Source organism: Sapajus apella, unplaced genomic scaffold (genome assembly GCF_009761245.1).
Source record: "Sapajus apella isolate SASKATOON/1434 unplaced genomic scaffold, GSC_monkey_1.0 scaffold54, whole genome shotgun sequence".
Classification (NCBI taxonomy): Eukaryota; Metazoa; Chordata; class Mammalia; order Primates; family Cebidae; genus Sapajus; species Sapajus apella.
In genome coordinates, this window is record NW_022436994.1 from 4,245,722 (window position 1) to 4,260,890 (window position 15,169).

Sequence of the window (15,169 nt, forward strand, 5' to 3'; positions counted from 1 at the left end):
CTTGAACAGAGGACGTCTTTATGTTTATCTGTGTCTCCTTTGATTTCTTTCATCAGTGTATTATAATATTCAGTGTACCAATCTTTCACCTGTTTGGTTAAGTTTATTCCTAAGTATTTTATTATTTATTGTTGCTATTTTCCTACTTTCTTAATTTCCTCTTTAAAGAGATCATTGTTTATGTATAGAAATACCACTGATTTTTTTGGCCAGGTGCAGTGGCTCATGCCTGTAATCCCAGCACTTTGGGAGGCCGAGGTGGGTGGATCATGAAGTCAAGAGATCAGGACCATCCTAGATCAGGATCAACATGGCGAAATCCTGTCTCTACTAAAAATACAAAATTTAGCAGGATGTGGTGTTGCACACCTGTAGTCCCAGCTACTCGGGAGGGTGAGGCAGGAGAATTGCTTGAACCCAGGAGGCAGAGGTTGCAGTGAGCCAATATTGTGCCACTGCACTCTGGCCTGGCAACAGAGACTCCATCTCAAAAAAAAAGCACCATGAAAAAATCGCTGATTATTTTTGCATTGATCTTATATCAAGCAACTTATTAAAATTGTTTATTAATTTTAACAGTTTTTTCTTGTTGAGTTTTCATAGTTTTCTATGCAAATGATCATGTCACTTGCAAACAAGGATAATTTCACTTATTTTTTTATTTATGTGCCTTTTATTTTTCTTGTCCGGTGCCTCTGGCTAGGACTACAAGTACTATATTGAATAGAAGTTGTGAGAGTGGGCGTCCTTGCTTTGTGTGGACCTTAAAAGTTTTCAGTTTTTCTCCACTGATTATAATGTTAGCTGTGAGCTTTTCATATATGGTTTTTGTAATGTTGAAGTAAATTCCTTCTCTGTTTTTTTTTGTTGTTGTTGTTGTTGAGAGTTTTAGCATGCATGGATATTGAGTTTTGTCAGATAGTTTTTCTGTACCCATTGAGACAATTGTGTAGTTCTTGTGTTTCCCTCTGTTGATGTGTTGTATCACATTGATTAACTTGCAAATGTTGAACCATCTTTGCCTATCAGGGAGAAACCCTACTTAGTTGTGGAGTATAATCCTTTAAATATAATGTTGAATTTTTTATGCTAGTATTTTATTGAGGATTTCTGCAACCATGTTCATCAGGGATATTAGCCTATAGTATTCTTTTATTTGGGGGTCTTTGTCAGACTTTGGTGTAAGCATGATTCTAGACTCATAAAATTTGTTTGGAAATGTGCCCTCTTTTTGTATATTTTTTTTTTTGGAAGAGTTTAAAAAGCACTGGCATTAATTATTTTTTGACTATTTGATAGAATTCTTCATTGAATCCATTTGGTCCTGGACTTTTCTGTGTGTGATGAGATTTAATTGCTAATTTAATCCCTTAATTTGTTGTTGGTCTCTTCAGGATTTCCATTTCTCCTTGGTTCAATTTTGGTAGGTTATACATGTCAAGGAATTTATCCTTTTTTTTTTTTAATTTAGGGATTATGTGATTTGTTAGTGTATTATTGTAATACTGCCTAGTGATCCTTTTTATTCACATTTCTAAGATATTTGTTATAATATCTCCTCTTTCAGTTTTTATTTTGTTTTCTCTCTTTTTAAAAATACAGCCAAGAGGGGTTTTTTCTATTTCAATTATCTTTGCTGTAATCTTTATTATTACCTTCCTTATGCTAACTTTGGGCTCAGTTTGTTTTTATTATAGTTCCCTGAAGTGTAAAGTTAGGTTGTTTATTTGAGATCTTCCTTCTTTTTATTATTATTATTCCAGACGGAGTCTTGCCCTGTCACCCGGGCTGGAGCGCAGTGGTGCAATCTCAGATCACTGCAAGCTCTGCCCTCTAGGTTCAAGTGATTCTCCTGCGTCAGCCTCCCAAGTAGCTGGGATTACAGGCCCATGCCACCATGGCCAGCTAATTTTTGTATTTTTAGTAGAGACAGGGTTTTACTATGTTGGCCAGGCTGGTCTCAAACTCCTGACCTCAAGTGATCCACCTGTCTCAGCCTCCCAAAGTGCTGGGATCACAGGAATGAGCCATCGTGCCCACTCTTCCTTCTTTTTAAATGTAGTATCTTATTGCTATAAACTTCCCTATTAGTATTAGTTTTGTTCCATCCCATAAGTTTTGATACGTTGTGTTTTCATTTTCATTTGTCTCAGGATATTTTCTAAATTCCCTTTTGATTTCTCATTTGACTCAATGGCTGCTCAAGATTGTGTTGTATAGTTTCCATGTTCTGTAGTTATCCCTTCTGTGGGATGTGTTCTGAAACCTCTAGTGGGTGCTTGAAACCACAGATAGTACCGAAGTTTATATATACTATGTTTTTTCCTATACATAAACATCTATAATAAAATTTATAAATTGGACATAGTAAGAGATTGGCAGTGAATCAATTTAAAAATAAAATAAACCATTGTAACAATATAGTTAGAATAGTTATCATACACTGCAGCTATAACTTTTGCAGGTTGAGGCACATCAGCAAAACTAGCACGAATTTCTTTTTCCTTCTTCATAATCTTAGGGATAGAACATTTATTTTTACCATAGATCTTAGCAACCTCAGCATACTTTTTTTCTTCTTCCCTTATTAAATCAAGAACTTTTACCTTTTCACTTAATGGATGTACTTTATGGCTTTTTTTTTTTTTTTTTTTTTTTTTTTGGCATCCAAATAGCCAGCATCACTACTCTTGAGGTTTGAGGCCATTATTAAGTAAAATAAGGGTGACTGAAACACAAGCACAGCAATACCATGACGGGCGATCTGATAACGGAGATGGCTATGAAGTGACTAGTGGGCGGTTAGAGTATACAGTATGAATACAATGGCCAAAAGGATGGTTGATGTCCCAGGCAGGACCGTGAAAGATTCCATCACACTGATTAAATTTGTGAGCTGTTCATTTATGAAATTTTCCATTTAATGTCTTCAGACTGTGGGCAAACTGATATTAAAGAAGGTGAATTCCATGTTTTTATATTTTTTTCATTCTTAAAACTATTATTGATTGCTAATGTCATTCCATTATGGATGGAAAAGGCACTTGGAAGATTTTGATCTTATTAAAATTTTCAGGCCTCTTTTGACACCTAACTTGTTATATATACTGAAGAATGTTCCATATACTCTTGAGAAGAATCTGTATTCTTCTGATATTAGATGGAAATTGTATGTTAGGTCAATTTGGCCTATAGTGTTGTTCAGTTATTCTGTTTTCTTATGGATTGATTTTCTACCAGAATGATCTATCCCTTATAGAGAGTAAAGTATTGAAATATCTTCCTATTATTGTATTGCTACTTCTCCCTTCAGATTTATCAATGTCTACTTTACCTATTTGGGTAAAGTAGGTATTTAGATGCTTTCATGTTGGTGATATAAATATTAATATTTATAACTATTGGGTCTTTCTGTTGAATTGTCCCTTATATCATTATATAATGACCTTTGTCACTTGTGACAATTTTGACTTAAACCCTATTTTATTTAATATCAGTATAGCCATCCCTGCTCTCTTTTCTTTAACATTTTTCATGAAATATTCTCCATTCTTTATTTTAAACCTATATCTGTCCTTAAATCTATAGTGAGTCTCTTGTAGGCAGCATATAGTGCATTATTATTATTTTATTTGGTCATCTACAATATTTCTTTTGATTGGGGTGTTTAGTACATTTGAATGTCAGATAATATATTAATAGGTAAGCACTTACTCTTGCCATTTTGTCATTTGTTTTCTACCTTTGTTATAGTTCTCTTACTCCTCTTGGTGTCTTCCTTAGTGGTTTGATTGTTGTAACAATGTATTTTGATTCTTCTCTCAATCTTTTTTGCATCTATCGTGTGTATTTGTATGTGGTTACCATGGAGTTTGCATTGAATGGTTTATAGTTATAGCAGTATGTTTGAAGCTGATATCCACTTCACTTCAATCATATACAGGTACTCTACACTTTACTTCCCCCCACACACACACTTTATGTAACTGATGTCAGATTTTCTTTTTCTGCATTGTATTTCCATTAGCAAATTTATGTAGCTATATTCTGACGACTTATGTTCTAATTTATATACTAGTGTTTAAAATGATTTGTGTGTACCATTTTAGCATTACAATATTCTGTATTTACCTTTAGCAATGAGATTTGCATTTTCATATGCTTTTATGATGCTGTTAATCATCTTTTCATTTCAACTTGAAAAACTAACTTTAGCAGGTCTAGTGGTGACAAACTTCCTAGTTTGTCAGGGAAAGACTTATCTCTCCTTTATCCTTAAACTACAATGTTTCTGAATAAAATATTCTTGGTTGGCATTTTTTCTTTTAGTGCTTCACTATATCATCCCATTGTCTCCTGGCCTGCAAGGTTTCTGCTGATAAATCTTATGGCAGTTCCCTTGTATGTGACAAGGCACCTTTCTCTTGCTGCTTTCAAAATTGTCTCTTTGTCTTTTACTTCTGAAAAACTCTAATATTTGAGGCAAACTATTATGTGTTTCAGAGTAGTGCTTTTTTGATTTAATATATTTGAAGATTTTAGGACCTTATTTCAACTTCCCTCCATAGAGTTGGGAAGATTTTTGCCATTATTTCTTTAAATAGGCTTCCTACCACTTCAGTGGTGTTGTAAATTCCATAGGCTTTCTTCAGTTTTTCATTTTTTTTTCTTCTAACTGGTTAATTTCAAATGGCCTGTCTTCAAACTCACTGATACTTTCTCCTACATGATCAAGTTTTCTGTTGAAGCTGTCTATTGGACTTTTCAGTTCAATCATTATTTTCTTCAGCTCCAAGATTTCTGTTTGATTTCTTCTTAATTCTTCTATTTAATTATTAACTTTCTCATTTTGTTCATTTATTGATTTCCTAATTTCATTTAGTTTTTAAAATCTGTATTCTTCTAAAACTCATTGAGCTTCTTTAAGATGATCCTTTGGATTCCTTTTCAGGTAATTTATGGATGTCCTCTTTTCTGGTGTTGGTTACTAGGGTTTTGTTAGTTTACTTTGGTAGCGTTGTGTTTACCTTATGCTTCGTGATCCATGTGACTTGTGTGTGTCTGTGCATATGAAGGAGCAGACATATTCAGTCTTTACAGGCTGGTTTTGGCAAGTAAGGATCTGCTCCTAGCTCACCAGACTGATGTTACTGCCTTTGGGATCTCAGTCAAGCTGAGTTTGAAGCAAGGTAAAATGGCTGCTTCAGGGTCTGCAGTTGGGACTGAGCTTGGGGAATCTGTCACCAAGGGTATGAATAGGCATGTCTCCCACCAGGCCACAGTGGAGAGGAGCTGGAGTGAGGTCACGTGACTACTTCAATACCTGCAGTTGGGTCTGAGGTCAGTGAGCATGTTACTGAGAGGACAGCTGGTGTATGGATCCTCTTGGGGAATGGAAGGTGGGACTTTTGGAAGCACTACAGCTCTGTGGGGTTGCAGCTGAGTTCATAGGAGGACAGGGATGCTTTCAGTCCACAGCTGGTACAGGTTATGAGCCTGCCACCAGCATTTCTCAGTGTATCCCTCACCAGTCTAGGGCTCTACCAGGGTTTCAGAACTTTCCATCTGGATCCCAAAACTCTTACAGAGGAAATTCTGTGCATGGCGGCCTGCTGCCAAATCATTTTTTCTGTTGGAGTACATGAGCCAGTGACCTCCTGTTCTACTGTCTTGCTGTTGTCACTTGTACCTCTGTGTTTACCAGTGCCCTGTGAGTTCCCAAGCTTCAATTCATTTGGTAACATCTGGAAGCCATGACTATGTTCTGCAGTAATTATGCAAGTTACTTATTAAGAAATAGATCAGAGGAGAAAACCTGTGCTCAGCTTCTTAGGAAATTCATAGGAAAAGGGAGTTTAGCTTTAAATAAATAAAAATATTCTGCTAGGAAAATGTAGAAGATGTTCATGCAGAGAATCCCAGTAAGACACTTCACAAGAAGATCACTCCTAAGACACATAATCATCAGATTCTCTAAGGTCAAAATGAAAGAAAAAATGTTAAAGCCAGCTAGAGAGAAAAGTCAGGTCATCTGTCAATAGAAGCTCATCAGACTAAAAATGGATCTTTCAGCAGAAATCCTACAAGCCAAAAGAGACTGGGGGCCAATATTCAACATCCTTAAAGAAAAGAAATTCCAACCCAGAATTTCATATCCGGACAAACTAAGCTTCATAAGCAAAGGAGAAATAGAGGTTTTTTTTCAAATAAGCAAATGCTGAAGGAATTTATTACCTCCAGAACTGCCTTACAAGAGCTCCTGAAGGAAGCACTAAATGTGGAATGGAAACATCATTACCAGGTACTACAAAAACATACTAAAGCACACAGACTGCTGACACTATAAAGCAACCACATAAACAAATCTGCCAAATAACCAGCTAACATCATGATGACGGGAGCAAATCCACATATATCAATACTTACCTTGAATGTAAATGAGCTAAATAATCCAATTAAAAGGCACAGAGTGGAAAGATGGATAAAGAACCAAGACCCATTGGTATGCTCGCTTCAAGAAACCTGTCTTACATGCAGTGACACACATAAGCTCAAAACAAAAGAGACCAAGAAAAATCTACCAAGCAAATGGAAAACAGAAGAAAGTTAGGCAGATCTCAATTTAACAACCTAACACTACAACTAAAGCAGCTAGAGAACCAAGTGAAAACCAACCCCAGAGCTAGCAGAAGACAAAAAAATAACCAAAATCAGGGCTGAATTGGAGGAGATTGAGACACAAAATCTATTCAAAAGATAAGTGAATCCTGGAGCTGTTTTTTTTTTTTTTTTGAAAAAATTAATAAAGTAGACTGCTAGCTAGGCTGATAAAGAAGAAAAAAGAGAAACCAGATGTGGTGGCTCATGCCTGTAATCCCAGCCCTTTGGGTGTCCGGTTGGGCGGATCACCTAAGGTCGGGAGTTCAAGACTAGCCTGACCAACATGGAGAAACCCTGTCTCTACTTAAAATACGAAATTAGCCAGGTGTAGTGGCACATGCCTGTAATTCCAGCTACTCAGGAGGCTGAGGCAGGAGAATCACTTGAACCCAGGAGGCAGAGTTGTGGTGAGCTGAGATCATGCCATTGCACTCCAGCCTGGGCAACAAGAATGAAACTCTGTCTCAAAAAAAAAAAAAAAAAGAGAAAATATATATAAACACAATCAGCACAATCAGAAACGACAAGTGGGGTGTCACCACTGACCCCATAGAAATACATATAATCATCAGAACATTATGAATATTTCCATTCACGTAAAATAGAAAATCTAGAAGAAAAGGATAAATTCCTGGACACACATATTCTCCCAAGACTGAACCAGGAAGAAGTTGAATCTCTGAACAGACCAGTAACAAACTCTGAAATTGAATGAGTAATAAATAGCCTACTAAAACTGTTCCAAAAAAATAAGGAGGAAGGACTCCTCCCTAACTCATTCTATGAGGCCAGCATCATCCTGATACCAAAAACTGACAAGAACACCACACAAAAAAAACTTTAGGACACTATCCTTGATGAAGATCAATGCAGAAATCCTCAACAAAATGCTAGCAAACTGAAACCAACAACACATCAAAAATCTTATCCACCACAATCAAGTAGGCTTTATCCTTGTGATGCAAGGTTGGTTCAACATACACAAATCAATAAATGTATTTCATCACATAGAACAAAAGACAAATACCACATGATTATTTCAATAGATGCAGAAAATGTTTTTGATAAAATTCAGCATCCCTTCATGTTAGAAACTCTGAATAAACTAGGTATTGAAGGAACATACCTCAAAATAATAAGAGCCATGTATGACATACCTACAGCCAAGATCACACGGAATGGGCAAAAGCTGGAAGCATTATCCCTGAAAATCAGCATAAGACAAGGATGTCCCCTCTCACCACTCCTGTTCAACATAGTATTGGAAATTCTGGCCAGGGCAATCACGCAAGATAAACAAATAAAGTGCATCCAAATAGGTAGAGAGGAAGTCAAACTATCTCCATTTGCAGACAACATGATCCTACACCTAGAATACCCTATAGCCTTGGCCCTAAAGCTTCTTAAATGGATAAACAATTTCAGCAAAGTCTCAGGACACAAAATCAATGTACAAAAATTCCTAGCATTCCTATACACCAACAACAGTTAAATTGAGAGCCAAATCAGGAATGCAGTCTCATTCACAACTGCCACAAAAAAAATTATAAATGAATGAAGGAATGAAGAAATAGAAATGAAGCTAACCAGTGAGGTGAAAGATCTCTACAAAAAGAACTACAAAACACAACTCAAAGAAATCAGAAATGACACAAACAAATGGAAAGATATTCCATGCTCATGGATAGGAAGAATCAATATGGTTAAAAATGGCCATATTGCCTAAAGCAATTTATAGATTTAGTGCTATGCTTATTAAATTACCAGTGATATTCTTCACAGAACTAGAAAAAACTGTTAAAATTCATAAAGAACCAAAAAATAAACCCAAATAGCCAAGGCAATCATAATCAAAAGAAGAAAGCTGGAAATATTTGTAAGCAAAAGAAAGCTGAAAGCATCATGCTACTTTACTTAAAACTATACTATAGGACTACAGTAACCAAAACAGCATGCTACTGGCACAAAAAAACAGACACATAGACCAATGGAACAGTATAGAGAATCCCAAAATAAGATCACACACCTACAACTATCTGATCTTTGATGAAGCTGACAAAAAAAAGCAATGAGGAAAGAACTCCCTATTCAATAAATGGTGCTGGGAGAACTGGCTAGCCATATGCAGAAGATTGAAACTGGACCCCTTCCTTATAACTCAAGATGGATTAAAGACTTAAAATTCAAACTATAAAAAACCTGGAAGACAACCTACACGACACTATTCTGGATGTAGAAACAGTCAAAGATTTTAAAATGAAGACCCTAAAAGCAATTGCAACAAAAGCAAAAATTGACAAGTGGGGCCTAATTAAACTACAGAGCTTCTGGACAGCAAGAGAAGCTATCAACAAACAGGTAACCTACAAAATAGGAGAAAGTATTTTCAAACTGCATCTGACAAAAGTCTAATATCCAGCATCTAAAAGGAACTTAAATTTACAAGAAAAAAAAAAACCATTAAAAAGTGGGCAAAGGACATGAACAGACACTTTTCAAAAGAAGGCATATATGAGGCCAACAAACATGAAAAAAAGCTCAACATCACTGAATATTAGAGAAACGCAAATCAGAACCGCAATGAGATACCATCTCACATCAGTCAGAAGGGGTACTATGAAAAAGGCAAAAAACAACAGATGCCAGTAAGGTTGCAGAGAAAAAGGAGCACTTACACACTGTTGGTGTGTCTGTAAATTAGTTCAACGATTGTGGAAGACAGTGTGGCATTCCTCCAAGATCTAAAAACAGAACTATCATTCAACCCAGCAATCCCATTACTGGGCATATACCCAGATGAATATGAATTACTCTGTCATAAAGACACATGCACATATATGTTCATTGCAGCACTATTCACAAGAGCAAAGACATGGAATCAACTTAAAGGCCCATCAATAGTATATTGGATAAAGAAAATGTAGTACAGATACACCATGGACTACTATACAGTCATTAAAAAAAAGGAACAAGATCATGCCCCTTTGCAGAAACATGGATGGAGCTGGAAGTCATTATCCTTAGCAAACTAATGCAGCAACAGAGAACCAAATACTGCATGTTCTCACTTATAGGTGAGAGCTAAATGATAAGAACACATGGACACATAGAAGGGAACAACCCAACGACCCACACTGGGGCCTCTCAGAGGATAGAGTAGAGGAGGAGGGAAAGGATCAGGAAGAACAACTACTGGGTACTAGGATTAATACTGGGTGATAAAGTAATCTGTACAACAAACCCCCATGATGCAAGTTTTGCTATGTAACAAACCTGCACATGTACCCCTGAGCTTGAAATAAAAGTTAAATTTAAAAATGCATTATATTTATGAATAATAACTGAACATTTAGTGTCTTGTATGCAGGAAAAATATTTGTGCTAACAGACCTTAGATGATTCAACTCAACATACCCTTGGATTTAACTCAAAATATAACTATTTTCCAAGCTATTAATAACAATTTTTCTCTTTCAATAGGGTTGTTTGTTAGTGCTGAAAATGTTAACATATTGCTCTACAACCATGCAGAAGGAATTAATGAGCTGCTGCTGTCTTTTTTCATAAGCGCGTCTAATTTGCTCATTCATCCACTTGTTCATTTGTTCTACCCTTATTTAGCCAGGCAAAAGGGAGAGTGCAGCCATTCCTAATAATCATGATTTGTTTTCCTTTTTTCAGCCATGCAATGATGGACCTACTGGTTGAACTTTGCCTTCAGAACCACCTGAATCCATCCCACCACGCCCTTGAAATTCGGTCTTCAGAAACCCAACAGCCTTTGAGTTTTAAGCCAAATACTTTGATTGGGACCCTGAATGTGCATACTGTGTTCCTGAAAGAAAAAGTTCCTGAAGAAAAGGCTAAGCCTGGTCCCCCTAAGGTGCCTGAGGTCAGTAGGTACTTACATGGAGATACCTGTGTCTGAAAGCATGGCGGGTCCTGGGTAGGGGCCAGTGTGGCTCTTCTTATCTAAGTACAGTGCAGAGTTGTGGCTGAGGCTGCTGCCTTCATGTCAGGCAAAGCTAAGCACTAAACTGAGTTCGCTTTAGAAGACAAAATTTACAGAATTGAATAATGTTCACTGTTGTAACATTGCTCCTTTATATATTATAGAGGAGTTCATTTACAGTGGAGCTGGCCATTAGACCTTTATTCAAAGAGGGACATGGTCTCTAATTCTCTACTAATGTGATAGCCACTGGCCGCATGTAGCTTTTTTTTTTTTTAATTTGGTATGTTTATTATAACTTAAATATCTAAAATATTCATGTATATTTTCTTTTTTCTTTTTAATTGACACAGCATTTGAACACTAGAAATATGGCTGGTATGATTGAGAACCTGAATTTCTAATTTAATTAATTTAAATTTAAATTGCCACTAGCTAATGGCTTCCTGATTGGACAGGATAGTTCTAGAATTCTTCGTGACCCAAGAAGCAGTTGGGATCTATAGAGGAATTAAACATTACCCCAGAGGAAGAGGAAAAAAAGGGAATTATTTTTTATTTTGAAAAATTGATGTCAGAAATATTTATTCATTACATTTGGAGAATGTCTTATATGCATGGCTGTATTCCAGGGTTTTGTTAATTAATTAAAATTAATTTTATTGTTGTCATCGTTGTTGTTTTGAGACAGAGTTTTGTTCTTGTCGCCCAGGCTGGAGTGCAGTTGTGTGATCTCGGCTCACTGCAACCTCTGCCTCCCAGGTTCAAGCGATTCTCCTGCCTCAGCCTCCTGAGTAGCTGGGATTACAGGTGTCTGCCACCATGCCTGGCTAATTTTTGTATTTAGTAGAGACAGGGTTTCACCATCTTGGCCAGTCTGGTCTTGAACTCCTGACTTCAGGTGATCTACCCACCTTAGCTTCCCAAAGTGCTGGGATTACAGGCATGAGCCACCGTGCCTGGCCTTATTGTACTTTTAAATAAGGCTTTGATATTAATCTTTCATCTCAGATTAAAAGCAGAGTTACTTCATTCTTTCAGATTCTTAGCAGTTCTTCTAAATTTTTCTGCTTTTATAAATGGTAATACAGCCAAAAGTTCATCTCCTATTAATTTCTAGGATTGATTGGTTAGTGCATTCTCATTGTTGCTCTAGAGCCCTCTGACCAGAGATTTCCCCTTACTCCTCAAGTAAACAGTGTTTGAGGCAGAGCATCTCCGTAGACACCCTGTGTCTTCCCTTGACTTCCTGCTTCTGTGGACAGGTGAGCCCAGGCGTATGCATGATTCCACTTGTTAGGGCAGGAGAGGACGGGTAAAGGAGCAGTAGGTTCCATCTTTTCTCCCAAAATGCATCGTTCTCCCAGCCACTGGACCCTGGTACTTAGGCTGGAAGGGAGCACAAGGCCTTCTTTTGCTGCTCTTTTGTTCAATCTGCATTTACTGTGTCCACCTCTGCAGTGCCTTAGCAGAATTAGGGTGACCAGTAAAAGTGCAAGAAAAGTGATTAGTAAAAGTGGAGGAAAAATGACTACCACTTTATCTGCAGTCATTTAGAATTGGCATTAATCAATTGAGTGCCTTTCTTCCTGATTATTATATACCTGGTATTTTTTTAATCAAATATATTTCTAGCTTAAATATGTGTGTGTAGTGTATATATATGAATACATGTAAGTCTTTGTACACACTGTATATGTTTTATATCTGTGTATATAGTGCATACCGTATATATATTTAGATAGATATACATCTGTATACATATATAAACATTCATATATTTATGTAGATATTTTGACTACTTAAAACTTTAGTGTCATGTTTCTGGAGGATTTTTCTTTAAATTATTCATACTACTTCCAAACTATTTTCTTTAGAAAATCCATATAAGTGCCATGTGTTCACATCTGGCCAGAACCCTTGGAAGACAGTAAATTATACGTATTGGATTTTAAATGTAGAGTCCCCCCTGGTGTTCATTCCCCTGTGTTGTTAGCAGGTTGTTCACTAATAAGAGAGATTCTAAGACAAATTTATTATTCTAGACATCTGTTTTTCACTATTCATGATACCATTTTCCCCCATGACCCACTCAATTTGTGGAAGAAAGATTCAGGCTACATACAATCCTGCCACACCCAACTGTCAGGTTGACACAGAAGTTGAAGACTTGTGGGAGGATGTCTTAATGAATTCTTTTGCCCATGTGTTCTTCCAGAAATCTGTGCGTTTGGTTGTGAATTACCTGCGGACACAAAAAGCTCTTGTGCGTGTGAGCCCTGAGGTTCCTCTCCAGAATATTCTCCCAGTCATTTGTGCAAAGTGCGAGGTCAGCCCAGAGCACGTGGTTCTCCTCAGGGACAACATTGCTGGGGAGGAGCTGGAGCTGTCCAAGTCCCTGAACGAGCTCGGGATAAAGGAGCTCTACGCGTGGGACAACAGAAGAGGTGAGGCCCCGCTGCGTCTTATACACCCAGCCGGTGATCACACAGATGCGAGGTGTGCCCCCGTCCCCCGTTGCTCTCCTCAGCATTCTCCGTAGCGCCAGGGAGAGATGGGTATGTGAAGTTCTAAGCAAAGCAGGTTTTGTCCAGACCAGTGTTGACGTAGGCAAAAAAGAAATCTAGTCTGTTCTCCTTCCTCTGGATTGAACTATGCCTCCTTTCTCCCAGCCTTGAACATGTCGTTTATTCTGTGTCTCCCTGCAAACTTCCATGACATAAGTAAAAGGGAAAAAGGTGAGGCGAGATTAGAGCTTATGCTCTGAAGTAACTACTCCAAACCATCTATAATACTTTCTTGTGGGCTGGTGGCTCACACCTGTAATCCCGGCACCTGGAAAGGCCAAGGCAGGAGGATGGCTTGAACCCAGGAGTTCAAGACCAGCCTGGACAGAATAGACCCCATCTATACAAAAATTTTAAACTTATCCAGACATGGTGGTACGTGCCCATTCCTGTAGTCCCATCTGCTTGAGAGGCCGAGGCTGGAGGGTCGCTTGAGCCCAGCAGGTTGAAGCTGCACCAGGCTATGGTCATACTGCTGCACTTAGCCTAGGCAACAGAGTGAGATGCTGTCTCTTCATAAAAACAAATTATCTTGATTTTCTTTTTCAGTTGCCATTAGCTGCTGTTACCACGTTTCAAACATTGCTTATCTCTAAAACCAGTGGACACTTAGCTGTTCTCTAAAACTGAACAATGGTGTGAGATCCATTCCTTAAGACAACTTTAGGGCCACCTTAGGCCTCCTCACCGTCTTGTCAATGTCATCTTGCTCATCGTGTGAATCTGGCTCCTAGTATGAGGCCACAGTTAGAGCCACTGGCGAGAGTGGCAGCCCAGAGGCCTTGCTGGTGCAGAGACTGAGATGTTGCGTAAGCAAATGTTTCTGATTGACAAGGAAGGCTAACTGCGTATTTTAACTACTGTCAGACCAAAGGAAGCGGTACATTCCTTGACCTTAGAATGACCAAAATGGACTTTGTAAAAGTTTCTCTTCTAATGAGCCTAATTTGGTATCTGTTATCTCTGTTTCATTATTCCACAAATATTGGATAGGTTGAGTTTAAAAAATATATACATATTCAAGTTTTTTCTGGTTTTCTATGGGTTTTTTTTTCTCTAATTTTTTCCAACAAAAATGTATTTTTTCTATTTTGGGATGGAGTTTCACACTTGTAGCCCAGGCTGGCATAATCTTGGCTCACTGCAACCTCCACCTCCTGGGTTCAAGTGATTCTCCTTCCTCAGACTTCTGAGTGACTGAGATTGCAGGCGTCCGCCACCATGCCTGGCTAATTTTTGTGTTTTTAGTAGAGACGAGGTTTCACCACATTGACCAGGCTGGTCTCCAACTCCTGACCTCAGGTGATCTGCTCACCTCAGCCTTCCAAAGTGCTGGGATTACAGGTGTGACCCACTGCACTCAGCCATATTTTTTCTTGATACCAGATTATTGTGAAATCCATGATCATAGGTGGAATCTCTGTCCGGCCTGTCTCCTCCCCGCCAAGTCAGCCCTCCCCATCAAGTCAGCCGTCTCCACCAAGTGAGCCCTTGTCTTCCTGGATATCTGGCATCTAGATCTGATTTGATATTCAAGAGAGGGTTTTGGCTCAATTGAGTATAAGCTACATGGACTATTCCTTCAAAAAATGTACTCTGACATTTGAGAATAATGCATCTTGTGTTTTATCCAGTGTCTTTTTAAAACACAGACAGAAATACTCTCAGCATCCCTGCACAGGCCCAGTGGCACTGAGTATATCAGCCCTATTTAAATTTGGTTTACATGACTCTTTGGAAGCAGCTTCCATTTGGTAAGATAAAAAGAGAAATAAAAGGAAAACTGTTTTATATTCAGGTATCTGAAACAAGAAAGCTTATAGAAACAACTGTTTCTGTTACATGCCACCACTTGGATGTATCTTGAAAGGCAGATGTTGAACCTATACCTGAGAGAAGTCATATAAAACCTGCCTGTCTGTGAAGGAGAGGACCCAGGCGAGCCCATGGTCATCAGGAATGCAGGAGTTGAAGCATTCATGTGGTCAGG

At 38.1% G+C, this 15,169-nt stretch overlaps 1 protein-coding gene across 7 annotated transcripts in view; it reads left to right on the forward strand.

Annotated features, from left to right (window-relative positions):
- COBL (cordon-bleu WH2 repeat protein) overlaps window positions 1–15,169 on the forward strand; it is a 288,288-nt gene that overhangs the window by 108,967 nt on the left and 164,152 nt on the right. For all 7 annotated transcript variants that reach the window (XM_032244191.1, XM_032244196.1, XM_032244192.1 and 4 more), the window contains exons 3-4: window positions 10,342–10,552; window positions 12,831–13,059. In XM_032244191.1, coding sequence (XP_032100082.1) covers window positions 10,342–10,552; window positions 12,831–13,059 — 440 coding nt within the window. The remainder of the gene's footprint in view (window positions 1–10,341; window positions 10,553–12,830; window positions 13,060–15,169) is intronic.